The sequence below is a fragment of the Elephantulus edwardii genome, unplaced genomic scaffold, assembly GCF_000299155.1.
Source record: "Elephantulus edwardii isolate Elephantulus edwardi_28Jun2011 unplaced genomic scaffold, EleEdw1.0 scaffold00024, whole genome shotgun sequence".
NCBI lineage: Eukaryota > Metazoa > Chordata > Mammalia > Macroscelidea > Macroscelididae > Elephantulus > Elephantulus edwardii.
Window position 1 is genome coordinate 10585756 of NW_006399774.1, and position 26891 is coordinate 10612646.

At 49.3% G+C, this 26891-nt stretch overlaps 1 protein-coding gene across 1 annotated transcript in view; it reads left to right on the top strand.

Annotated features, from left to right (window-relative positions):
• ARID1B (AT rich interactive domain 1B (SWI1-like)) overlaps positions 1–26891 on the top strand; it is a 528266-nt gene that overhangs the window by 439291 nt on the left and 62084 nt on the right. Inside the window, exon 8 of the mRNA XM_006882755.1 lies at positions 15036–15363. Within this exon, the coding sequence (XP_006882817.1) occupies positions 15036–15363 (328 nt within the window). The remainder of the gene's footprint in view (positions 1–15035; positions 15364–26891) is intronic.

Sequence of the window (26891 nt, forward strand, 5' to 3'; positions counted from 1 at the left end):
AAAAAAAAAAAAAAGAGAGAGAAGGCTTTACAACCATGGACCAACACTGGGACTGTCGCTGTAGGCTGGATGTTGGTGGAGATTGAGAGGAGGGGACAGGATTTTTGTTTGGTTTGGTTTTGGTTTTTATTTTTTATTTTCTTATTTTGGTTTTTGTTGGGTTTTTTAATTTTTTTATTATTATTAATTTTAATGAAAGTTTACAGAGACTGAGGATTTCCATTCATTCATTGCTGCACTTTTCCCCCTGCCTATGTCTCCCTCCCCCCAATTAGCTCTTCTCTTTTAAAAGTAAAAGGAAAATTCTTTCATTGTTATACAGTCCCTCCCCCCAGGTCCACTCCACTATGCAGCCTTCGTTCTGAACTCCTGTCACGACAATAATACCTAATCACATATCCCTTTTAAACCGTTTTCTCCCTCATCTGTTTCAATGCAGTATACATTATTTATCTCATCTTTCTCAGTCTCCGCCTAACCCCAATGTCCTGTTTTACAGTAGTGGCACTATGCAGTATTTGTCCTTTGATGACTGAGATATTTCACTCAGCGTAATGTGGGACCAGGTTTTGATGAGTCTTTGATGGGGTCGTCGTGAGTTGTGTAGTCAGCTGGGCAGCACCTAGCCACAGGGACAAAGACTCTGTCTTGTCTGTTTTTCTGTTCTCTGGAAAGCTAGTCTATTACACAGACCATCCACAAATACTTTTCTGCATATTAGTCACTAATTATAAAAATACAGCGCTTTAGTCTTAATTGTTGTTATGTGGTTTTTAGTCTGATTTGTGTCTGACCCTCCAGGTTTTCAGAGGCTCTAAATCACGTGGAAATTTCCCATTAGCTTTAATATTGTTATGAATAAGCAACAATGGAAAGATAACAAGAATTTTCAGCTGACATTTCCTGTCATTCACAGTCATGGTAGCACGTTGGGCCGCTGCATGGCCGCTGTGTACAGCCGTTCGGGTTGTTGACTGAGGGAGCCCAGTTTCTTGCTTTCCTGTTTATAGCGTGTGTTTCGGGAAGCAGGGGTCTTATGGTAGGTGAGTCGGAGTCTTTCATTTCCAAATTGCTTGGTAATGGTGTTTCTCAGAACAATCAAAAGATTTGCTCTCAAATTAAGTGGCCTCTGAACTCTTCCTTTCATTCATTAAAATATGTCTGTCAGATTTAACAATGGCACTCTGAATACCATCCTATTGAATTCCATTCCAAAAGACCAAATTACACCCTGACCCTTTTACAGCACAAGTGTTCCCAAGCATCCTGTCCCAGGTGGTCAGTCCACTGGCACCTGGGGAGGACACCTTACAGGTTCGTGGTAGCCATGGGGTCACCATGACCCAGGATTTCAGGCTAGGCTCTTGAGAGTCTCGTTAGTGAATTAAGCTAAGTGCCTCTCTGCTTCTGTAGCGGAGGTCCGGGCTGAGTGGTCTCGTGTCATCTGTGAGAACACATCCCCCCATAGTGCTAATGCTTTGAGAGCGTCTAATTCTTCAGCCGCCCGAAGGCGCGTCTCTCCAGACCAGCCTTTAGCTCACCCACTTTTGTCTTAATACAGGTTACCCGACTGCACCACCACTTCCATAAAGCTGCTGCTATTCCTCTGTCCTGTCTGGTCATTTCTGACTCACAGGGTCCCTGTACACAGCAGAGTGAAATTCAGCCCCACCCCACCCACCGCACCCCCAGCCTCGGTCTCATTTTATGCTTAAAACAGCAGTGGTTGGCAAAATTATTGTTTCCGTATTCTAAAGTGATTTGTTAAAGAAATCTTCCAAACCTCCGTTTTGCTAGCACAAGAAAACACAGATTGAATCAGATCATTTTTATAGCAAGAAGTAGGTTAAGGCAATCAGTCTTGTTTTGATGTTCAAATTTAGCCTTCAAGATACAAGATGTAAGCATGGAGTTTTCTTGAGACAGATAAGCCTTGTATTATCCAAACCTGGGAATTGGGGGGAGAATAAGTGGGAAACTTACAGTACAAACCCAGCTTAAAGAATGAATGAGAAAAGGCATGAAGCATCTTTTGTTTTGTGGCCAGTAGGAGTGAAACTAATTCTTTCACCTCGCCATGTGAAATCATCAGCATTCTAGAGTGACAGTGTCGGTCCTCTCCTGGACTGACCAAGCAGATGTTTTCTAAACTGTTTTAAGCATTAATCCTTTTTCTGTGTACATGAGTTGCTAGTAGCATAGATAAGTCCATGGCTAACAGAAGGTCGTCAGTTCCAATCTGCCACCTGCTTCTCAGGAATAAGATGAGATAGTCTGCTCCCTTTAAGGTCTATAGTCTTGGAGGCTGGTGGAAAGTTACCATAAATCAGAATCGATTCAAGAGCAAGATTGGAGTGTGTGGATAATGCAGACATTTAACACACTATGTTAAAGTACCACAGCTTGGGTCAGGTGTGCCTTCAAGTTCAAATTGACATCCTTGCTTTTCAGCCCTTTAAAAAGGTCAGCATATTTGCCCAGTGCAACATGTTTTTAAGAAAGGTAAAAAGGGAGCTCTGGTGACCTAGTGGCAAGACGCTGCACTGCAATCCCAGAGGTATGTGGTTCAAATCCACCGGATGCTCTGCTGGAGAAGGAGAGGACAATCTCCTCCTGTACCAGTCAGATCTGATTTGACGGTACACATAAAAATAATACAATAAAAATTTTAAAAAAAGAAAGGTAAAGACAGGCGAACTCTCGTGGCCTAATGGCAAGAAGCTGTGCTGTAATCCCAGAGGGGCATGGTTCAAATCCACCAGATGCTCTGCTGGAGAAGGAGGGACAATCTCCTCCTGGACCAGTCAGTTTCAATTTGATGGTACACACACAAAAAAATAAATAATTTTTTTTTAACAAAAAAAGGTGAAGCCTATGACCCGGAAACCGATTTTGACTCTCTTTCTCTGTCCCCAGTTCATACACTAGTAATGAACACGTTTGTTAGAATGCTAACACAATTAACTTTCAGTGATTTGAATCTACACAAAAGTGAACCGTCTGGAGAACAGCTTTGGAAAACTCAGCCTTTGAAAACGGGGTGGAACTCAGTTGCGCTCTGCCACGTGTTACCTCAGCGCAGAGCGCTGCTGTCAGGTCAGAGCTGGCTCCTAGCGGGCGCTCCGTGGGGCTGTAAATCACACAGGAGGAGATTGCACGTCTTCACCCACGGAGTAACTGGGGGCTTTGAGCCACCGGAGAGGGTGGTCTTTGGGTTAGCACCGCACCTCCCTGTGGACCAAGAAGCAGTTAGACAGCAGGGCTTCCTCTGTGTCATGAGACCTGCCAATGGCCATCCCCGATCCCCACATAGAAACACGATGCATGGACGTGCCCCTTTGCTGATGCCTTTCCTTGGGTTCACAGATCACTCTAATCAGATCTTCATTAAAAGGAAATGACCTTTTGGTGTGGCCCCCTGACTGGAGCCTGACTCACAGGAGAAGCAGGTCCAGCTGGCCCTCTTCCCTGGTCACATCCCACTTCCTGCAGTCCTCTGTGGGTGGCCACTGAGTGGATTCCAACTCATCGTAACCTCGGGGACAGCACACGAGAGCAGCTGAGGCGCCCTGGGCTGGAATCCTACGGGGTAGGCATACATGTAGTGTCCCGCTGCCCTGAGCCTGGAGCGCACGCGTGTGCTATGGAGGGGAGACCGCTGTCACTTCAGACTCCTGGGCGCCTCTGTCCTGGGGGACGTGTAGCAGAGTGGCCCCTTAGAAGCAAGGACAGTGAGACCTCTCACACTCTGAGAGTGTTGTCAGAAGGGGCCTGGCCTTGGCTATAGATGCCATGCTTGGAGCACCAGAGTCAGCACAAGAGAAGGTGCTCACATAGGGGTTGACACGGAGACTGCGACATTGAACTTGAGCACAGCAGAGATTGTGAGAATAGTGTGGGGTCGGGTAGGATTGCGTTCTGTTGTACGTGGGGTCACCGTGCGTTAGAACCAATTTCATAACAGTAACTGCTGCAGTGGGCTCATGTGTGTCAGAGATGATGAACCTGGCACAGGAAAGGACCGGCTTCAGGTCTGCTCTTCACAGGGTCTCTAGGAGTCATGTTCAGCTGAATGGCACCTAATAACAACAGTGACTTGGTTCTTGTATTTGTACATTGAACTTACACCACTATGTAATTTTTCAAAGGACCTGTCTTTGTAATGTGGCATCAGGATTGAAGGAAGACTCATCAACAACCTGCATTAGGCTTTGCTTACAGAAAGTCAAGACTTGAATTACCTACATACAAAAGATCAAAGACTACAGTCTTTAATATAGATTGTATCTCAACATGAAGGAAATAAAAATCCCCACCACTGACCCGGTAGGGCGCATCATAGTAGACACACTGACATTGCTAATGATTCCATTTGTTGGATACATAATTCAGAACCCAGGATGGCAGCACTCAAGACATCAAAAGACATTATGCTGAGTGAAATATCTCAGTCACAAAAGGACAATTATTGCATAGCACCACTGTTGTAAAACGGGACTGACATCAGGGTTGGGGGAGACTGAGAAAAAGGGAATAAATAATGCATACTGCATTGAAACAGATGAGAGAAAGAACTGTTTAAAAGCTATATCTGGTTAGGTATTATTATCATGACAGGAGTCCAGAATGAAGGCTGCAAAATGCAGTGGACTTGGGGGGAGAGATTGTATAACAATGAAAGAATTTTTTCTTTTCAAAGAGAAGAGCAAACTGGGGAGGGGGGGTGTGGGCAGGGAGAAAAATGCAACAATGAATGAATGGAAATCCAAAGTCTCTGTAAACGTTGATTAAAATTAGTAATAAGAAAATAAAATAAATTTTTAAAAAAAAGACATAAAAAGACTTACTGCACTGGAAAAATCTGTTCCGTGGCCATCCCAGAGTGCTGAAGAGCAACGATATCAGTTTAAAGACAAGTGTGCCTGTGTATTTCCAGTTGCTTGGTCTGCATCTGAAAGCTGGATACTAAGGAAAACTCGAGCCTTTGAATTGTGATGTTGGAGAAGTATTGACTATCCCATGGGCTACCAAAAGAACAAACAAATAACATCTTAGAGGAACGCAACAGAGATACTCTTTAGAGGCAAGGACGATGAAACATCATCTCATTTACCTTGGGGCGGGGTGGGGGGGAGGGCAGTTGCCAGGAGGGGCCAGTCCTTAGAAAAAGACCTCCTGCTGGGGAGAGTAGAGCATTAGAAGAGACCCCAAACAAGAGAGATTGGCACCGTGTCTAGTGATGGACTGGAGCATGTTGGAGATTGTGAGTGTGGTGTGGGCTGGGACAGGGTTCAAACCTGTTCGTAAGGCCCCTGTGTTCTTGCTGTCGTTGTTGTGTGCATTCGCGTTCCTTTTCACAATGAGCTGCTTTGCAAAGTTGTCAAGTGCTGCTGAGCTGAGTACCACTCCTAGGGGCTTCAGAGGCAACCTCAAAGGCGTGAGGTTCGAGGCCACCAGCTGCTCATGGGAAAAAGTGGGCAGCCTTGTCCCCTGTAATATGTTGTTGTTGTTGTTGTTGTTGTTATGTGCCGTCAAGTCGTTTGCGACTCATAGCAACCCTATGTACAACAGCCCTAAACCCTGCTCTATCCTGTGCCAATCGCACTGCCTCTGACACACCCATCCCGATTACCCCAGTCACCGAATCAATCCATCTCATAGAGGGTCTTCCCCTCTTGCGCTGTCCCTCCACTCTACCCAGCATGATGTCCCTCTCCAAGGACCTGTCTCTCCTTACAACATGCCCAGAGTATATCAGATGAAGCCCCAGAATCCTTGCCTCCAAGGAGTGCTTGGTTTAACCCCTCCAGGATGAATCTGTTTGTTTTCTTGGCAGTCCATGGTACATTCAATACTCTTCTCCAGCACCACAGCTCAAAGGCATCAATTCTCCTTCTATCCTCCCTAGTCATTGTCCAACTCTCTGATGCATAACAAGTGACTGCAAAGACCATGGCCTGTATCAGGCGCACCTTAGTCTCCAGAGAGACACCGTTGCTCTTGAGTACTTTAGAGAGGTCCCTAACAGCAGACTTTCCCATCGCAATAAGTTTTTTGATTTCCTGACTGCTGGTGCCAAGGGTATTGACCATGGAGCCAAGCAAACTGAAGCTGTGAACAATCTCAATCTCTTCGCCATCCATCCTGATGCTACCAATTGGTCCAGTGGTAAGAATCTTTGTCTTCTTGACATTGAGCCTCAGTCCATACTGAAGGCTGCACTTGTTGTGCATCATAGAGTCGGAACTGACCCATAGCTGACCGGCTGGTGGGTTTTCTGAGGCAGTTAATCGCATGGGAGGAGGCTGACCATCCTTCTCCCAAGGGGCAGCTGGTGGCCTTGAACCGCGTGCCTTCAGGACTGTAGTGCAGCTTCTTGTCTCTAGGCCACCAGAGCTCCCCCTGTAATATACTACCTCTCAAAACCTGCTGGAGGGTCAGCGCTGAGCTGGTTCTGGACCAACAGCACATGCCACAGTACTAATTCAAGAAAAGAGAACATAAGATGTAGCACAGTGTATGACCCCCTTTCCTACCAAGAGCTGGACGTGTGCTTCACCCTTAAAATAGCGCCTGAAAGTAGTCATGGTCTGCCACTCGGAACAGACAGATCCGCTTGGAGGGAGACACTTTTTTAACTAGAACTGTCATTATTTTAAACAGAAAGAATCCCATGTCAATATGGTAACCAGTAGCTAAGTACATAAGATGCTCTAAACCCTGTGTGTCAGGAGGGAATGGGGATTAAAGCTGCAGCGAGGCCGGCTGCCTGCCTGTTTGCAGAGCTGAAGTTTCCTGGAAGTTGATAATGCCAGGTGCTGGGAGGATGGGGGCCCTTAGGATGCCACATGTCTGGTGGCAGGGTGCATCACACGAGGTTTTCTTAGAAAGGTAGACTTAGGTGTGCCTTGCGACCCAGCAGCCCCACTCCTCCTGAGAGCGGAAAGCATACGTCCACACAGAAGAGCCGTGTGCAAGTATTTCAGCCAGCTTTGGGTTTTTTCTTGCCCCAAGCTGGGAGCATGTAGTGGAAGTCGACTTGCCAGTGAGAGGAAATTAAGTAACCCAGGGAAGTGATGCATGACAGGGCTGGGAGGTGGAACTGGGATTGACCATCAGAGGCCGGTTCATGATTGACCATATCCTTCATCTCAACTGTGGTGCTGGTGGTGGTGGTGGTGTTCAGTCCCGTTAAATCACTTCCAGCTCCTGTCTCTATGTGACAGCTGACCGAGGAAGCCATAATCTTTATGGGAATAGTTCACCAGGCCTTTCTCCCACGGAGCTGCTGATTGGGTTTGAACAGCCAACCTTTCAGTTGGCAGCCAAGGGCTTAATGACGGCCCCACCAGACCTGGTTGGTTTTGTTGTGTGAGTTCTGTGTTAATAACTGTGACTTTAAAAATAACGTCATGTTGAGCACAGCTGCAGAAAAGCTAATAACTGTTGTTGGCTCAAAAAGAAAATAAACGCGTGTTTAGCCGGAGCTCGCAGGCACGTGTTGGTGGCACAGCTGACAGCCCTGCCCTCGTTCCACGCAGGGTCAGGCGGCCACTCTGTGCTATGTGGTTGCTTTTTGTACTGCACAGCCTGGGGGTCCTGCAGAGCCAGCCGGTGGTCCTGAGGCACTGCCGGACGACCGAGACAGCGAAGAAGAGTCTGTATCTTGGGGGACATACGCGATAGCCCGATAAAAGCAGGAGGCCCAGCATATTGGCCGTAACTAGCAAATGTGAATGTCCTGGAATGGGCGCACAGTTAACTCAGCCTCACTCGGCCTGCTTCCTGTCTTGAGTGTAACTCCTGGTGGGCTGAACCCTCAATTTCTTTGGTCACCAGTTTTCCGGGGCTGCTGTACCAGCCTGCACCTCCTCAAAGGCTGTGGGCCCTCGGCCTTGGCTGCCAGGCCGTCCAGCTGAGGTGGGCTGGCCCAGCATCTGCTGCCTCCATTGTGCTTAATGCCACTCCATCTGCTTTCTGTCAGCGTCGGTGCCAACAAATTACTAATCTATTAGAGAAACATGGAAATAAGACTGCACTTCTCATTCCTGGCTTCTCCTCTCGTGTTTTGATTGGCTCACAGATTTGGTTCTTTATTTTGGGAGAGGCTGATTATGCATCCTCCGAGAGCCCGTCCCCGTTCCCCACCTGCACGGCTTTAGAGATGGCACGGAAGGAGGGTGTTAACGTTCCGTGACTGGTGCTGCTGTACTGGATCGTGACCTAACCAAAACCAAACCCTTGGCTGTCGAGGCAGTTCCAGCTCCTAACAACCCCAAGGCAGGCGGTTCGAATCCACCAGCTGCTCCATCGGGCAATCTCTCCCACGCAGTTTACAGCCTCTGAAATCTGCCGGAGGGTCAGCTATGAGTCATCCGGGACTCGGTGACTTTGAGTGATCCTTAAGGCAGAGCAGAGCCGCCCGCAGGGTCTACAAGGCCGTAGTCTCTAAGCCGACTGCATCACCTTTCTCCCATGGAGTGGCTGGTGGATTTGTACCACCGACCATGGGCTCAACAGCCTAACACTTTAACTACCATCCACTAGGATTCCTTTTGATACTAACAGCTACGAAGCTTCGTCTCACATACTTTGGCCGTGTTGCTGGGAGAGTCTCTTCCTTGAAGAGGACACCATGCCTGGAAAGGTGGAGGGATCGGCACAGGAGAAGACGACCTTCAGCCAGGTGGATTGACACCGTGACAGCTGCAGTGGGCTCGAGTGTGTCAGAGACGGTGAGGCCGGCACAAGACCGGACAGGCGTCAGGTCTGTTTTTCTTGGGGTCACCATGAGTCATACTCAACCCAGCAGCACCTAACAGTAACCATTTGTCAGGTGATTATACACACCTGGCACTGAACAAGTCACTTTCAACACAGTCCTCCTTGTGATCACACCTTGACTGAGGACAGATCTGAAGTCAGAAGACTCAGTAACTTACAGGAGGTCACACCGCCAGTGAGCCTCCGAACCGCAGTCACTATTCAGCCCATCGCCGCCTCTTCAGCCACCGCCCAGCCCTTTAGAAACCTTTTCTATCCAGGCACACAAGTTTAATAAGGAAAGTCTTTTAAGAGTTCAAAGAGAAGAAGACTTTGTGTTTCTCCTCCCAAATAGGGGCCTCTGTAATTAGGCCACGTTCACCAGCTTGTGAGCGCCAGTTCAAGGAACAAGCCCAGCTGATGGAGGGCACGCACTGGGCCATGCTCTGCACACGTGCCCGCCTGGGAGCGTGGTGGGCTTGATGGTCCCTGAGCATGTCCACCCAGGATGTCTCCTGCTGCTGGACCAGCTCAAGAAGCACGGCACAGCTTTCCATCATGAGAAAGAAAAATTGACATGGGCACAAAGCACTTCCATGTCTTGGTCCCCTCTTCCTTTGTGTCAGTGACGTCCAGCCCTGCCAGATCAACCAAGGTGCCCGAGCCTAGAGTCCAGCCAGCCACCCCGTCCAGGCAGAGGCCACCACCTCCCTCTCAGAGCCTCACTCTGGCTCGTCTGCCCTTCCCGTGCCTGGATGCCTGCTTTCTGAAATGAGATTAAAGCGTTACTTCATTTCCTTCAAAAGCAAAGGCCACACGCGTTTACCCTGGCTAGGGCCTCTTCCGGAGTGAGTCACTCCGGGGGTGCTGAGGGCAGGCGGTAGGTGACCACAGAGCAGCGGCAGAGTGCGGGCATTAATTACACCCGTGTTCAAATTCCAGACGGGGAGGTTTGTCTTTAACAAAACAAGATGGAGAAACAAGATGACAAAAGGGACTTCTTCATTTGGAAAATGTCACAATAAGAAGCACTCATTGTGCCCCTGCTGTGGTTCCAAGGCCCCCCACTTCCAGAAGTCCTCCTGGGGTTCCAACACCCCCACCTCCACAAGTCCACCTGGGGTTCCCAGGCCTCCCACCTCCACAAGTCCACCTGGGGCAAATGTGGCAACCCTGCCCAGCACAAGAGAAGGAACACCTGGAGTACCGAGCCTAAAAGACAAAATACCACCGATAGCCGGGCTACTCCGTGGAGGATTCTGAAGCTTCATCTGACATACTTTGGACATGTTGTAAGGAGGGACAGGTCCTTGAAGAGGGACGTCGTGCTTGGGAGGGTGGAGGGACAGCACAGGAGAGGAAAACTATCAGTGAGATGGATTGATACAGTGACTGGGGTAATGGGAGTAGGTGTATCAGAGATTGTAAGGTTTGGCACAGGATAGGGCAGGGTTTAGGGTTCTTGTACATAGGGTTGCTATGAGTTGCAAGCAACTTGACAGCACATAACAACAACACTGGCCATATGAGGCATCTGAAAATTATCTACCACAGATTGAGGCATGGATTCTGTGAAGGAAACAACACCTACACCCACAAGGGCTGCATCTGGTTCATCTTAAGAATTCCAGTGTTTGGTTCTGCAGGAAATGTTCTGGTATTTAAAAAATATTATAACAGCAACAGCAAAAACCAACAAGAGTGGGCCGGCACACCAGATTCCTGCTCTCCCGTCAGGTGGGCTTGCACACAGATGGGGTCGTTGTGGGGATAGTCAGACACTGTCATCCAGTGGTCCTCAGTGAGTCTGCATTCAGATGATACCAGTCTGATCATTTCAGGACACCTGGCCCTTCACATGCCCGGGACCCCTGGAAGAGGTGGTTTAAGGGAGGACTGGCCAGAGCCACTGACCCCACCCAGGCAGCTCAGGACGCCCCAAGTAGTTCCTGGGGCACTTCCTCGATTCTTGTCTGCTGTTCCTTTGTCTTCCAATTTTCCAGTTCTTGAGTTGGCCTCCCACTGATAATCCTCTTAAGCCTTTCGTTAGTCCTCCAGATGGTATTGAGGGCTGAAGAAGTCCAATTTCTGTTCCTGTTACAATCATTTATTCGCCTGGCCGGAAACTGGTCTGAATGAGAGCTCAGCAGATTATGGCCCACTCTGGCCTGCCACCTGTATTTGTAAATAAAGTTTTATTAGAACACCACCACTCAAATCCGTTCACACACTGTTGAGGAAGTTCTGGGGCTGCTTGAGCAACATCAGTCATCGGCCCACAAAGCCCAAGATATTTGCTTTCTGGCACTTTCCAGAAGAAGCATGCCAGACCATAGCCTGTGTAAACAATAAAGTAGCCTCTGTACCGTCTGTAATTTATATCACATGCCTCGTAGTGAATATAATGCGCCTAAAACAAGAGTAAGTGCTCAGGAAAGAATTGAAAAGCCTGGTGACCTACAAACATGCAGACATGTAGCCTTCTAACTGAGCTTAAGGAAACCTGTGTTCACAGCTATTGTAGCAGCTCTGGTGGCCTAGTCAGTGATGTGCTGTCGCGCTGTGTGGAAAGTTGGCAGTTCAAGCCCACCATCTACTCCAGGGGAGAAGGATGGCCAGTCTCTTCCCGGTAAGACATCCAGCGTTGCTAATGCAGGGTCACCATGCGCTAGAATTGATTTGACCATAGGGACTTCGGGGCTATCAAAGTGTGGTTTCTTTTCAGACTTGGCAGGGCAGTGTGTGGACAGTTTGAATGCTTGGACGTGGCCTGTCCCTTAAAGATGGCTGCATTCAAGGTGTAGAGCTTCAGGCTAGTTCTCTCTGTGTCCTATTCTTTATCTTTAAAAGGACGGTGGTGACGTGCAGCAGCCGTGGCTGTGCGCTACCCTGTGGCCGTGGGCCTCAACAAGGGCCACAAAGTCACCAAGAACGTGAACCAGCCGAGGCACAGCCGCCGCCGCGGGCGCCTCACCAAGCACACCAAGGTCGTGCGGGACGTGATCCGGGAGGTGTGTGGCTTCGCGCCCTACGAGCGACGCGCCACGGAGCTGCTCAAGGTCTCCAAGGACAAGCGGGCCCTCAAGTTCATCAAGAAAAGGGTGGGCACACACATCCGCGCCAAGAGGAAGAGAGAAGAACTCAGCAACGTTCTGGCCACCATGAGGAAGGCAGCTGCCAAGAAGAACTGAGTGCACCCCACTGTCCCCCAAAGCCCATCTGATATATTAAAGTATAACCAAAAAAAAAAGGACGGTGGTAGTAACAGACCTGTTCCTCATAAAGCTGCCCGAAGGGTGATGAGTGCCCTTAATACAAACTGAGCAAACAGGAGCTTGGTTCAGGTCCTGCTTTGATTGCTGTTCCCAACTCAGTCCAGCTCCTGCTGCACGTCTCTCAGCAGCTTCTCTGAGTCTTCAGATTCAACCCTCGGCTTTGGGGGCACATCCCAGGCCTGGCTCAGCCCGGCGTCTCCCCTCAGTCACCGCCTCACAGCTGCCTGAAGCTCAACCGTGGTGGGACTGGACTGCGCTGCCCTCGCCACATGGGCACTGCCCAGAGGTCACGTCACACTCCACCATGTCTATGCACACACTGAGACACTTTGTGCACAGTGTGCCGTTTGTTGCTATTCTATTACCAGCTCATCAAGTTAGTATGACAGAGGCCACCTGTAGGGCTGTGGTAAATGAAATGCTCGGCTTGTCAAGGGTTTTCTTTTACTTGGATCCTTAGTCTGTGCCCTGGGAAGCAGGAGTTAAGAAATCAGCATGTTGCATTGGGCAAATCCACTACAGAAGACCTCTTGAAAGTGTTGAAAAGCCAAGATGTCAGGATGAGAACAAAGGTGTGGGAGACCCAAGCCATGGCATTGTCAGTCACCTCGTATGTTAAGTTGGTGGACTAAAGAAGAATTGATACCTTTGAATTATGGTGACGGTGAAGAACGTTGAACACGTCATCATCAGCTGCCAGAGAACGTAACAACTCGGTCTTGGAGGAAGAGCCAGCACGCTCTCTGAAGAGAAGAAGACGGCAGTTTGTGTCAGGAACTTTGAACATGTGATCAGGAGGGACCAGGCCCTGCAGAAGGACATCCTGGTTGGTAAAGTGGACAGCGCTGCACAGTCACAGTGACTTAAACAGTGGGCTCAAACACTGTGACCATTGTGAGAATGGTGCAGGACTGGGCAGAAGGACAGGACTGGGCAGTGTCCTTCTGTTGTCCACAGGGGTCACGGAGCTGGAATTGACTAAAGGCACCTAACAGCATCTCTAAAGTTGTTAGGGATGGAGTCTGCAGCATACGGCAGTGGCCCCACCTTTGCTTTACAAAACTGAGAATGATTCAGATCCCTAACTTAAGGGCTTAACTACAGCACAGAGAGTGAGGAAGGTCCAGGGTAAGGCAGGCAGGGTTTCCATCGGGTGGATGTGGGATCGCTGAGTCGGAGTCAACGGCACTGAGCAACGACGTGTAGGATTGCAGCCTCTGGTCTCCAGACCCCATACACTGGCCTGTATGGTGCCCTGAGGATCCCACTTGACAAAGGTTCTGCCCTGAACTCCCTGCTTCATATGACCCTCTCATCCTCCACCCAAATCAGACTTGCTCTCCGTTATCCCTTGTACTTTTCCAAGGAGATTGGACTTTTGTATTTTGTTGCTCCTTCATTATTTTATTTCTCTCTCTCTCTCTCTCTCTCTCTCTCTCTCTCTCTACCTCTCCCTCCCTCTCCCTCTCTCCCTCTCTCTCATCACCGGATTAATTGTGAGGCTCTTGATGGCGAGAATCTGATCATATTTAACTTTCTATCACCTGTATGGCCCAGATCGGTTCTTGGCTTATAGCAAGTGTTTAAAGATGTTAGATGAGTGAGGAGACTCTTCCAGAAGGCAGCAAGGTCCCTCCTCCCTGTTCTACAAACCTTGTCTGGTTTCTCTGTCTTACGCACCAGCCCTTGGTGGGAGGCAGCCTAGTCCGTCGTTTCAGTCCGTGGTGTCCAGAGGCTGTGAATGCTGACTTGCGTTCTCAGTCTCAGACTGCTGGTGTGGAGTGCGGGTGGGTTTTAGGGAGAATTAAACACTCCGTTCTGTATCTGCCGTGCCTTGGTTGTTATTGTGGAGCATCAGGTCAGACCCGACTCGTAGCTGACTCTCCAGCAGGTTTTCAGAGGCTGTAAATCACATGGGAGGAGATTGCCCCTTCCTCTCTGAAGGAGCAGCTGGTGGATTCGAACCTTGTACCTTCAGGTTGGCAGAGCAGCTCCTTACCACTAGGCCATCAGACCTTATCTGACATGTAGTCTGCCTACTTGTTAAGTACATTTGCTGATACAGTGAAAACACTTTCATTTCCTTCTGTTTACTTGATACACACTCAGTTATATGATGTGGAAGGAAACAGAACCCCACAGCCTGTGACCTTCAGGTGTGACAGCTGCCATTCTCCATGTCAGTCCTGGAAGGGGCCAGCCGAGGGACCCTCAGTCTGGTGCGAGTTTACATGCTGGGGGAGGATGTATCTGGAAGGTCCTTCCTCGGTGACTGGTATGCACAGAAAAGGGGCCAAAATCCAAAATCTCTGTAAATTTTCATGAAAATTAAGAATAATTAAAAAATATTTTAAAAGAAAATGGGCCACTCTGAGCCTCTCGCCGTGGGTCTAGCCTGCCTGCGCTCCGTGGTGGGTCCATCTTTCCGGAGGGACCTGTCATCCTACTGCTTAACACAACGCATGAGACATGCCACACAGCACAAAGCAGCCTGTGTCTCGTGCTCCAGCACAAAAGCGAGGAACAGCCGTTGTCCCCACGCTGCAGAAGGACAGGCCCGTCCCACGTCTCCACGCAGGCTTGTGTCGCCTCCTGGAACCCTCTGTCCTCGCTGTGAGCGCTGCAGGGCGGGCCGGCCCGGGGGTGGTGGGGAGTGTCGTGCTTGAGAAGTTGGAATGTACTGAAGCCGCACTCAGCACCGCAGTCCCTCACCTGCTGATGAACTGTTCTGGCGGCCAGCTTGGATTTCCCCTACATGCTGCAGCCGTCCTGTGTGGCTCTTTGTGCCTGGGTTTGACATCCGAGGGCCTTCTGGAATGTGCACAGATAGCATTATTTTGTGGCTGGCGGCCCCGCCGATGCCAACAGAGGAAGGGTTTACAGGACAACGATGCCCCACACGCTCACGCTGTGAGACCAGAAGTAATTGCAGCTAATGTTGTCACAAGTTTCACAATTAAAACAACAGGCTTTAATCTGTGTTTGCTTTTCATTTAGGTAACTACTCCAGAGCCCCCGCGTATAGCGGGGTGCCCGGTGCAAGCTACAGCGGCCCAGGGCCTGGCATGGGCATCAATGCCAACAGCCAGATGCATGGACAAGGGCCCAGCCAGCCATGTGGTGCTATGCCCCTGGGACGGATGCCATCGGCCGGGATGCAGAGCAGACCGTTTCCTGGAAGCATGAGCAGCATGACCCCCAGCTCTCCCGGCATGCCTCAGCAGGGAGGGCCAGGAATGGGGCCGCCCATGCCCACTGTGAACCGTAAGGCGCAGGAGGCAGCCGCTGCGGTCATGCAGGCTGCTGCGAACTCGGCACAGAGCAGGTACGCCCCCCAGGAGCGACGCCAGGGCGGGCGCGGGCACCCCACTCCACTCTGCAGGTGGCTCTCTGCCAGGGCTGTCCCCGGCCACAAAGGTCAGGCGGTGACTGACAGGCCGCACTGCAGGAGTGGAGGGCATGCGGTGGGCAGGGCCGCCGTGGGCAGCGGCTGGACGTGTCTGGAGTCATCCCAGCCAGCACCTGGGCTGCCAGCTCTCATTGTAGGACGGGTCGCCGCACTCCCATTGAACACAGCCACATTCACACAGGCGATTTTAAAGACCAAAGTTATTTCACTTCTAAACACACAAGTGCATAACACCCCCTTTGCTCAGCCACCTTAGAAATCCTTGTAAGATAGAAAGTGGTGTGTGTACATACCTGTTTGTGTGTGTTTTCCCTGTATGGGGCGATTTGTCTACTTTGTATTCTTATGTTCTCTTTCCAGTTGTTCCTCTGTGTCTGTCCAACCCAAAAATGTGGTACATCAGCAAAGATAATATTTGATAAAGTTCTGGATTCTTAGAGCAAGGCTTCCCCCAGAATTGGTAGCTTCCTTTGATTATGACGTTTCCTTCTTGATGTGAATACTCCAGCTACTTAGAAATAGTATAGTTACGTAAAACTTGATGAGGCAGACGTAGTCAGATCTTTTTTAAAAGCACATATAAATATCTTCTCAAGAACACAGTGAAAGGTGTATCTGTTAATGTTCTCTTCAGAAGAAAAGATAGAAAATCCTGGCTTTTGCTGAGGGGAAATGAGAGAGAGTGGGTGTGTGTGTGAAGAGAGATAGAGAGAGTGTGTGTGTAAATGTGTCCTTGTGTCCCTTTTCCTCTGAATCTGTGATTTGGGGAATGTAGGGGACCCCCTCCCAGCCCAACCCTAGCCTCACTATTTGCTGCAAGCAATCATAAATGTCCTATGAGGAATTAGAAATCAAGCCTTCTCGCCCATCCACTTTACGATTTCTTAGCAGCCACCAGCCCACAGCGCGCCCGTCACCCTCCCTCAAGGTGTGCTTCCATTTCTGTTTGGTCCAGAGGCAGCTCTCGGCTAGATTTCCATAAGTTCACCATTGCTAGAACTCAGAAAGCATGAATCCACCTCCTTTCTGTTTGCTAGTAAAGCAAGAAGCCTCAAGTGATCTGGACAGACGTTCAGACATAATTCTGTTGAGTAAAACGTACTGTCCCTCCTGCTTGCCTTCTGAACCTCTTTATCTGAGTTTCTTGGTGCCTCTCCCATTTCCCGTCCACCATCAGTAGGCCGTCCCAACACTGCCCACAAGCTGCCCACGGCCACTCTCCAGGAGGGAAGGAGGACGGAGGTTTTGCTTTGAGCTTTGCCCGAAGTCAGCACTGTGCTTGGAAGGGGTCAGCTACGATTGACTCTGAGCGTCTTCCTCATAACCCCTCTCCCCGCCCTGTCCATTTGTCCCCTCTGTCCCCGGAGGCAGCTGGTCGGTGCAGAGCAGGACACCTGCCACCCTCCGCCCACCCACTGCCTTCCACATCTCCAGGTGGGCACATTAGACGGACGGGGGGCTCATACCTGTGCTACCGAACCAATCAAAGCAGCTGTTCTCTGTTCCTTTAGGCCACCATACATTAGGTCGCCTGCTTATCCCAGCCAGTCTGGGGCTGGCGGACGCCCCATGTTCTCTTCCCAGCACCCCAACTATGGCAACTCTCAGGCTCCCCTGCTGCACCAGCCTGACCAGTACGGGTAGGTAGCCCTTCCCCTTCGCTGGACATCACCCCCTGTTCATGAGCGCCCCTGGCTGCTGGAGGCACCCCCATGCCAGAAAAGCGAGACCCCAGAGGACACCCATCCCAGAGGGGCCGTCTCTGTGTTCATCTCTGTTTGTCCCGGGTTTTCTGTTCGTTGTGTTGTGTTGTGTTGTGTTTATGGCGTTCCTCCCGTGATGGTGTGATGGAACCGCATGCCGCCCCCAGGGGCCCAGTCTGCATGGCTTTGGCATGGCTTCTCCCCGTCCTGCCTGAGAGGGGGGTCCACCGCGAGGCACCTCAGCAGTGAGGCACCGCCACCTCTCATATCCCCGGTCATCAGAGTCCTTCCGTGTGGACACTTGTGCGGACCACTGTCCTCATGACTGTGACCTCACACCTGCCTCTCCCCAAACCACCCCACACTCCCCTGAACTTGGAGAGCCGTGGCCTCCGCTGAGGACACAGACCACACTAGGGGTGAACTGGGCACTAGCAGGACGTAGGGGCTTCCCTCTCCCATCGCTCGTCCCTGAGCAAACCTCTGTTCCCAAGACTCCTGCTGTCTCCTTCTCCCGAGGATTTCTGGACTGTTGACAGCCCAACGCCCAGCACACAGTTCCGGTCTTTCTAAGCATGTTCTTGCCATTCTCTTTCCCGTGTCAACACAGGAATTACATGCAGCAACAAAAAGCTTCACTTCTTTCCTAGAATCTCAAACCCCTTACCACGTTTAAGCGGGCAAATGCCCTAAGGCCTCTTGTGTCGAACGCTTTGCTCAGCAGAAATGCTGTTCTTGGTCTCCTCTTGTGTAGTTTAACTTTAAGATACCACTACACAGATTTAATGATGTTCCATGGCCATTTCAGGAGAGAAATAACCCTCAGCTTGCGTTAATAATAAGATAGATAAGGTAGGGAATAGCCAATTTGTAGAAAATTTAGTTTAACGAGCTGTGTGTGTGAAGCTCAAGCTTCATGACTTGGTAAGAGTGTAGTACACAGGGCTTTTTTGTTAGTATGATAGTCCGTATATATTTCTTAAAGGGCCCTGATGATGCAGGGGTCAGGCGCTCAGCTGCAAGCCGAAAGGTCAGCAGTTCAAAGCTACCAGCTTCTGCGTGAGAAAAAGATGAGGCAGGCTGCTTCCATGATGATACAGCCTTCGTAACCCCACAGGGCACCTCTGCTCTGTCCTCAGCCTTCGTAACCCCACAGGGCACCTCTGCTCTGTCCTCAGCCTTCGTAACCCCACAGGGCACTTCTGCTCTGTCCTCAGCCTTGGAACCCCCACTGGGCACCTCTGCTCTGTCCTGCTGTGTCCACATGAGGCAGAAACAGCTCACTGGCTGTGGTTTAGGGTTTTCCTATTTATTTAGGCAGTGTGAGCGAAAGATCATTTATTTTCTAATAAAAATTTTTTGGTTTGTGATGTTAATGAAAGTTTACAAAAAAGTTAGATTTTCAGTCATTCGCTGTTGTACATTTTACCCCTTTTCCCTCCCTTCCTGCTCCTCCAGTTCACTTTTTGTATTATATATTCATTCATTGTTGCACAGTTACCTCCCATTCTCCCCCACTCCCCAGCTCTCTTTGCTATGTACCTCTTATTCTGGGCTGTTGTACGTATAATGCCTAATCATATATTCCTTTTAAATAGTTCTTTCCTTCATATGTTCCAATGCACTGTTCATTATCTATTCCCTCTTTTTTTTTTAGTTTCACTCAACCCCCATCTCAGTCCTGTTTTATAACAGTGGCACTATGCAGTATTTGTCCTTTTGTGACTGAGCTATTTCACCCAGCATAATATCCTCCAGGGTCACCCATGTTGTATAATATTTTATGAGTTCCTTGTTTGTTTTTTCAGTTCTGTGTAGTATTCCATTGTGGGAGTAAACCATAGTTTTTCTATGGGTCTTTCTTTGGGTTGCTTCCATCTCTTTGTGAATAACGCAGCAGTACTCTGTCTATTTGCTTGGGTGGTGGTTCTGGTTTCTTTAGGGTATATTCCCAGTAGTGGAATTGCTGGGTGAAATGGTATTTCTGTTTCTAACTCTTTGAGAAAGCTCCATACCGCCTTCCACAGTGGTTGCACTGTTTTCCACTCCCACCAGCAGTGAATAAGGGTCCCCGTCTCTCCACAACCTCACCAGTATTATTTGTTTGCTCTTGTTACTGGGGCGAGATGATACCTCATAGTTGTTTGCAAAAGGTAATTTTGCAGTTGTGAGTTCTAAATTCCGGAAGCACAGTGTCTCGGATAAAAAAATTCTCCAAGTGCTGTCCGAAGAATGAACAAGCTGGTGGCAGGTTAGCTGGCCGTACCTGTCCTCTCGGGCACTTGTCACCTTCTGACTTTCCTGTGGTCCCTTCCAGGACGATTCAGAGTCGGTGGGAAGAGAGCAGGGGGGGCAGAGGCATCTAGCATCAGCTGCTAATCCTTAGGATCTGTCCTTTCCGCGCGCAGGAGGCCTATTCAGGCCCACAAAGCCAGCTTGGCCGTGGCTTGCCAAGCCTGCCAGTGCCTACACATTAAGCAGCTGTGTAAAATGAATTTAAATGGCATGCATCCGAGTGAAATCTCTTCCACTGGGGCAGAAAATCAATGTTGGCTGAGCATCACGACGAGATCAAATCTGCTTTCCAGCCAGCAGCGTCCAGAGCGCGTCCTTCGAATGCACCACCTCCTCCTTAATTAAAAAGAAGGGAGCAAGCTGTAGAGCTGTGCCGTGGACGTCGTCGGAAGTGCAGCCGGCAGGAGGCTCCTCTGTCAGCCCCTCTCTGGCAGTGGTGAATTTTGCCTTTTATGTCTACAGTATTCTTTTCGAGAAAGAGAACATTTCCTTTCTATTCCTACCCCCTTTTTCATCGTGCAGTATGTATATAACCTGTTAGGTCTTTGCTTCAGAACAGAAGCTTGGCACGTGTTACATGTTTGAGGGCTAGGCCTGAAGAAATCTGCATCTCTCCACAGCTTTGCCGTGACTTCCTCAGCAGCCAGTTGCCGCCAGCTCCTGGTTTTGCTTCTGTTCTGTTTCCCCACTGCCTCTGGCCAGTGGTTTGGACAACCAGTCTACTAGTGGTCGCTTTCCAGTGTCTTGGAAAAAAGAAGTGCTGTGCCTGTCACTTAACATTGTCATATTTCCTGCCTTCTCAAGTCAGAATCCCCAAGGGCCTAGAACTTAACAGAGAACCAAAAAAACAAGACAAATTCAGCACAAAGGTGGAAAAACAAGAGACAGTCTGTAATTAGAAGTAGAAAACTCTAAAACTAGAGAGAGTTCCTAATTTTCTAATTACTTTGGCAATTACACTTCCAGCCTCCGCAGCTAATTAAATTTAAGGTGATAAAGAGAAAAAGCTGTGTAACTGCTTAGGATTATTTTTTTTTTACTAATTTATTTTTTATATTACTCTGTGTTTTTAATGAATTCTAATTTGACAATTTCTATACTGGTTTTTTTTTCCCCCAGTGGCCTTGGGTGTACTTTCGACGATTTGTCCATGTTCTCAGTATTCCTATTCTGGTAGTTCTGTTTCCATTAATCTAGCCTCCGTGCCCCTCTCATTTCCGTGTTACTTTAGAACAAATGTTGTTCTCATCTAAATGATTCTTTATAGGATCCCACATAGTGTTTCTTTTATGAGCCAGTTCATTACTTAGCTGAAAAATGACCTTGGAAGTCATTTCAGTTCCACGTTTAAAGGCTATCCCAGGGCACTGGTCTCGGGGACTCCTCGCTTCTCTGCTCTTCTCCATAAAAGGAGTTTTCGTGGTCTATAATTCCTGTCTTAAGAGAGAGAATATGTGGGTGAAATCCACCTAATGCATCAAATGACTTAAGGAACATAGAAATGAATTACATTTTCTTTTTTTTTATCTCTGGAACAAAGAAAACTGATTCGAGTCTCAGAGGAGAACTTTTGACAAGATGTAGCAGATTGAATTGTTCAAATACTAGATTATCTGGACAGTACTATCTGAGTATATGAAATTAAGGGTCTGAAGAGGACGCCCACACGCTGTCACACAAGCTTTGTGCTCAGAAAATGCATCACGGTGTTCAGTTCTTAAGCACTCCTTCTAGATGTGATACTATTTTAAAGAGATGAGAAAGGGAGAGGTGGAAATCCTTCTTCAAGGAGGGCAGCTGGATGTCCCCTCTCCAGCCTGTGTGTGGTGACTAACTGCGTAGCCTTGTGTGGAGAAGGATTCTGAGGTCTATTGGGGGCTGAGAGGGCCACAGTGACCAGGGGTTCAGCCAAACTCTGAACTGCTGCTTCCTCAAGACACAGCGCTGCGAGTCCCGGATCCTACAGGCTTTCCTGGCTTCTGAAAGGCGGAATCCACCATCAAGAACCTTGTCTAACACACACTTTCCCTCGCTCTGTTACTTAGTGTGTTTTTCACCCAGGCCTGACTCAGAGTGGCCCTGGGCACCTCTGTCAACTGTATCCGCCTTCAAGAAGAATGCACACCTTTAGTTCACATATAACCCAGAGCACATGGGCGGACTTTGATTACCTCAGGTTCACTCTACCTTGATAGGAAAAAGGTAAAAACAAAACACAAAATTATTGCACGGAATCATTTAGGACTCATGGTAGTTCTGCAGGGCGGAACGGGACTTCCATCTGCTCTTGTAGGGTTTCAGCCAAGAGCTTTGCTGTAAAGTGATTTAGACACATTTCCTGATAGGACTGCTTCGCGGTTTCTCTACAGAAACAGACAGGCTCTTCTTCTTTTTGGTGGTGGGCTTGAACAGCTGACCTTTTGGGTGGAAGGTAGATGCTTACCCATTGTGCCACCCTGGCTTTTTGTATTCCATCGGCCTCCGCCTTCCATCAGTTTTCGGTGAAATGAGATTGTTTATGTCAGAGTCACAGAACACACCTGCAGGTTGTTATTAGTGTTCTAGAACGGATTCCAAAGGATGCAGGATTTCAACAGCGGAAGATGAGACCTTTCGGACTGGAGGGAGGGTCTCAGAAGCCGTCCCGGGGCTGTTTCTTGGCAATACGGTTTAAGAAATGAAGACTAAGCCCGTGGTGCTTTCTGAGCTGTTCTGCAGTTCACCTCCTGCCCTGTGCCTCTTCCTTCTAAAGAGTCTTGTGTGGTACGCCTGGCTTTCCTTTGGATCTCCCGATCTCTTCAGTTTTGTTCTCCCGCATCTCCAGGGAGCTCAGGTGGCCTGTTGTTGGGTGCCATTGAGCCAACGACAAGTCCTGGCGACCTTATGACCAGCAGCTCAGAACCTTGCGCTGTCCTGGGCGTCCTCCCCATCTCAGTTACGCGGAAGCCCGTGGTGGTCACGGAGTCAGTCCAGCTTGTTAAAGCTCATTTCCTCTCTTTCTCTGAACCCCTGCCTCTCCCGGCATGATGTCTCTTTTCGAGGACTGGTTCTTTCTGAAAATTTGCCTGAAGTAAGAGAGAGAACGTTTCACCCTCCTCGCCTCGAAGGAGCAGTCCGGTTGCACTCCATCAAGGCGGATTTCTTTGTCCTGTGCCAGTCTGTGGTGTATTCAGTCCTCTTCGCCAGCACCTCAGTTGAAAGCCATCAATTCTTGGTGGCCTACTCTGTATCACATGAGGGGTGCTGTCACCCCTGAGAAGATTCAGATCCACCAGCAGCTCGGTGGGAGAAACATGGACTTCTCCTCCCGTGCTGTTCACAGCCTCAGAATCCCACTGGAAGGTTGACCACGAGTCTGTTCCAACTCAGTGTCTGGGCTGGTTGAGTTCGTGCCTCCAGGAGGTCTTCTGTCCTCAGCGATCGCGCCATCAGCTCTGACACATAGTGACCCTAACGGACAACGGAACCCCCCTCAGGCCTGCGTCCGCCTCACAGTCCACTCTGTGTCAGCCCCTTGGTTCAGCTTCTGTGCTGTTCCTGCTGTTAGAAACCAAAGCGCAGCCACTGTCTTAACCCAGACCGTGCCTCGTCCGTTGAAGGTCAGGGTTTGTTGTTTTTCTCTTCCTGAGCTCAGCTGTCCTGGCCACCCTGAAGGAGACATTTACTTTACACATGGCTGTTCAGACCAGTGCCTTGTGAGATGAAGAGAGAAGAGGGTATCGTTGCTGCTGCACAAATGGTTCTGAATTCAGGTCCTTTTTACCGTTTGATTGTCCAGGCCAATACAGCGTTAGCATTTTCCATCCTGCATGTAGAGCAGAGCTGTGAAAGTAAGAATTCTCCTGCAGGGAAGCATGGAAATGGAAATTGACATTATTTGCAGAAGTAAATGCATACACGTAGGCAGAACCACAAGGGAAACTTGGGCTTCTTACTTAAAAAAACAAAAATAAATTTGGGAAATAAGTCCGCTTGAAGTCTTATTGTGGTGGTGGTGGTGGTGGTGGTAGTCGTACACTGATGAGTCAGAGCTGACCCGTAACAGACCCTCCTGCAGGTTTTCAGAGGCTGTAAATCCCACAGGAAGAGATCGCACATCTTTCTCCTGTGGAGCACCTGGTGGTTTTGAACCGCATGCCTCCCTGCTGGTGGCAAAGCTCCTCCACTTCCCCAAAGAGGAGTTAGGACAGAATATCATGAATATGAGTCTGTAGACGTACGTTTTAGTGCTTAGTAACAGACCAGAGTTGGTGAGGATGGTGCAGGAGAAGATACGATTCAGATCTCCTAGTCAAGGCGTCTCTGTGACCTAGAGTCAACTGGATGGCACCTAACATTAAAAACCTTGTCATACTATCAGCTAGAATCACTGCAAAGTCAAGGGTTGTTTGTTTGTTTGGGTTGGTTGTTTTTTTATTTTGGTTTTTTGTTGTTGTTTTTGTTTTGTTTTTTCCGTTTAAACCTCTCTCTCTCTCAGTGGATAACTTCCATGAAATGTTAGACATAAGGTGGCTTAATGGGTAGCAGCCCAGTTGGAGGATGTGACACAGCTGAACGTTGGCTCGGACAGTAGAAGCTACACTCTTTTCTTCACTCCGTGGACATCGGCTTGAGCTGCAGATAGAGATGGCGAGGTCTGCCTGCCTGGGTGTGGACACGCGCACGTCACGGTGCATCTCCTGCCTGTGACACTCACGGAGTTCCCAGCAACTGCTGGGCAGTGTGTCGGCCTTGTCACGGCGGCCCGTGCTGCTGTTAACCAATCCTCTCCTCCCAAGGCCTGTAGAATACAGCTCTGCTGGTGGCCCGGGAGCCACGGATGAGGAAATGCATCCATGAAGATAGTGCATTAACGTGTCAAAGAGAAAGCGCAGGGAACCCCAGCTCACAGTGGGTCACAGGCCTGAAAGCATTGTGTGACAATTCCGGCTGAGGATGCAGCCCTTTGGGTTTAAGATAGTTGGGTTTTCCCAAATAATAGCCATGGTTCGTAATACCATGCTGTGGAAAGACAGATTATTTCAAAAACACACTAGATGTTTTTGTTAATTTCTACAATCATGCGTCAGCTTTTGCATTATCATCAAAGTACTGTGCTTTTCATTTTTAACACCCCCTTCTCTCCTCAAAATGCAGACTTTAGATATTACCTTGGTCACTTAGGACTTCAACCTCCTATTTCAGGGTTACGGAACTGTTAACAGAGGCCACAGAATACATTTGTAAGTCTGAAAATCAAAAAGTAGTAAAACATTAATTTTCAAAAAGATTAAGGGAGAGATTTGCTTTTTAAATGTTAATGTTGTGCAGGGGGTCTGAATGAAACGTGGGTGGCGGGTAGCACGGAGTTGGCGCTGACTCTTGGCGACCTTACGGACAACAGGCGTGACCCCTGCCGCCTCCTGCATCACCCTCACGATCTGAGCATGCCCAAGCTCAATGTCACGGTCACTGTGTCAGTCCATCTCCTTGAGGGTCATCCTCTTTCTCTGACCCTCCACCTCTCCAGGAGTGATGTGTTTCTCCAAGGACGAGGCCCTTCTAACAATATGCCCAACATGTGGCGAGCTCTGATGGCCTAGTGGCAAGAAGGTGTACTGCAATCCCAGAGGTGCACGGTTCAAATCCACCAGATGCTCTGCTGGAGAAGGAGGAACAATCTCCTCCTGTACCAGTCAGATCTGATTTGACGGTACACACACAGAATAATAATAAAACTAAAAAAAAAAAATATATATATATATATGCCCAACGTGTGTGAGACAGACTCACCATTCTTGCCTGCAATGGGCACCCTGGCCGCACTTCTTCTGGGGAAGATTTTGTTTGTTCTTTTGGCAGCCCGTTATATATTCAGCACTCTTCGCCAAGACCACCGTTCAGAGGCATCAGTTATGCTTCACTCCTTCCTTACTCAGTTGTCCAACTTTGAGAAGTATACAAAGCAAGCGAAGGCCTGAAACGTGAAGCACACCTTCAGTGGACTGGTGACGCTCTCTGTGCGACAGTGGGTTGTCATTTCTGGGTAACCACATCCTCCCCAGCTGGGGGAGCGCGCTCAGAAGCCTGCACTCATCCCTGGAGGTTCTAGGATTGAACCTGGAGGACCTGGGATTGGCTTCAGGGGCTCCTCCAAGTGAAGGGTCTTCCCAAGAGCCCAGGAGGACAGGCAGGAGCGTGTACACAGGGGTGCCTGCATGCTACACCTGCTTCCTGCTGGGCAGAGCTGGGGTTGCTGGGAGACATCAAAACCAGTCAGTGCCCACCTGGCCCCTCTAGACATGCATGTCCTCTGAGAGCTCTGAAATGGCCATGTGTCCCAGCCATGCTGACTTCTGCCTCCCTCCTGAGGAGCTGGTGGGTTGGGTTTCTTCTGGTCACAGCTCTCACGGCCTCAAGCCAGGTGAGACCAGGTCAGTAGCGCTGACGTCAGCTCACAGTGACAGTTTGTGGGGCTCAGCTTGTCAGCCCACTGTCTGTGGACACTTGGTCTAGACCCCCTTCCCTCACTTCTAACCGAGCTGTCCCCATGAACCCACACGTCCACACCAGGAACACTGGGTTCGTCAGTCTAGAACCAGCAGCACAGCACAGCAGACCCTAGTTATTGAATGCTGTTGGCCAGTTGTCGCTGTCCCAGTATTACAGGCAGTTGGTCCACCTGCACTGCCCACCACCAGGGCTCCCAGGCGTTGCCACCATGTCATGTTTGTCTTAGTACTGAGATCTGGTGGCAGCAGAAGCAGAGGGGACAGTGCTGTGGTCTCTGCCTTAGTGTATCCCTTTTTGAGAATGGGATCGTATCGTGGGTAACCTTGGTGATGATCGAGGGGGCTGGACCCTGCACCACTCACAACACCTTGGCTTAAATGGCCTGAAGAATTCAGGAGGCAGCTCTCCAGTGTCGTCCTCAGTCTTGACCATCATTCTTATTTTGAACCCCACCTCCGCCATTACTTAAGGGGTCCTGGTAGTGTAGTAGTTACTACATTCCTCTGTCAACCAAAAGTTGAGTAGTTCAAAGTCACCAGCCCCTGTGCAGTAGAGAGAGGAGCCAGTCTGCTTCTGTAAAGCTTTATCGTCTTGGAAATCCCGTGGGCAGTTGTGCTCTGTCCTGCGGGGTCACTGTGAGTGGAATCAGCATGAGGGGGAGGGGTATGGGTCATCTGTTGTTGAGAAAAAAACAAAACCCCCAGAGCTAAGCTCTCAGTCTATAAAGTGCCTCCTTTGTCTTGGAAGTTCCCTCTGACTAGATTCCCTTTGGGTTAAAATACCTATCGGGGAGGGACTGACCACAGCATTGGCCGCTCCCTCCCGGAGGACCATGGCGCAGTGCGAGGGGCGGGCAGAGAGAACGGGAATCCCGCTCAGTTCCCAACCTTTTATACAGGGTTTGTGTTTTTTGGGTTTTTTTTTTACTCCCATTTTGAGCAATGTTTTGCTTTG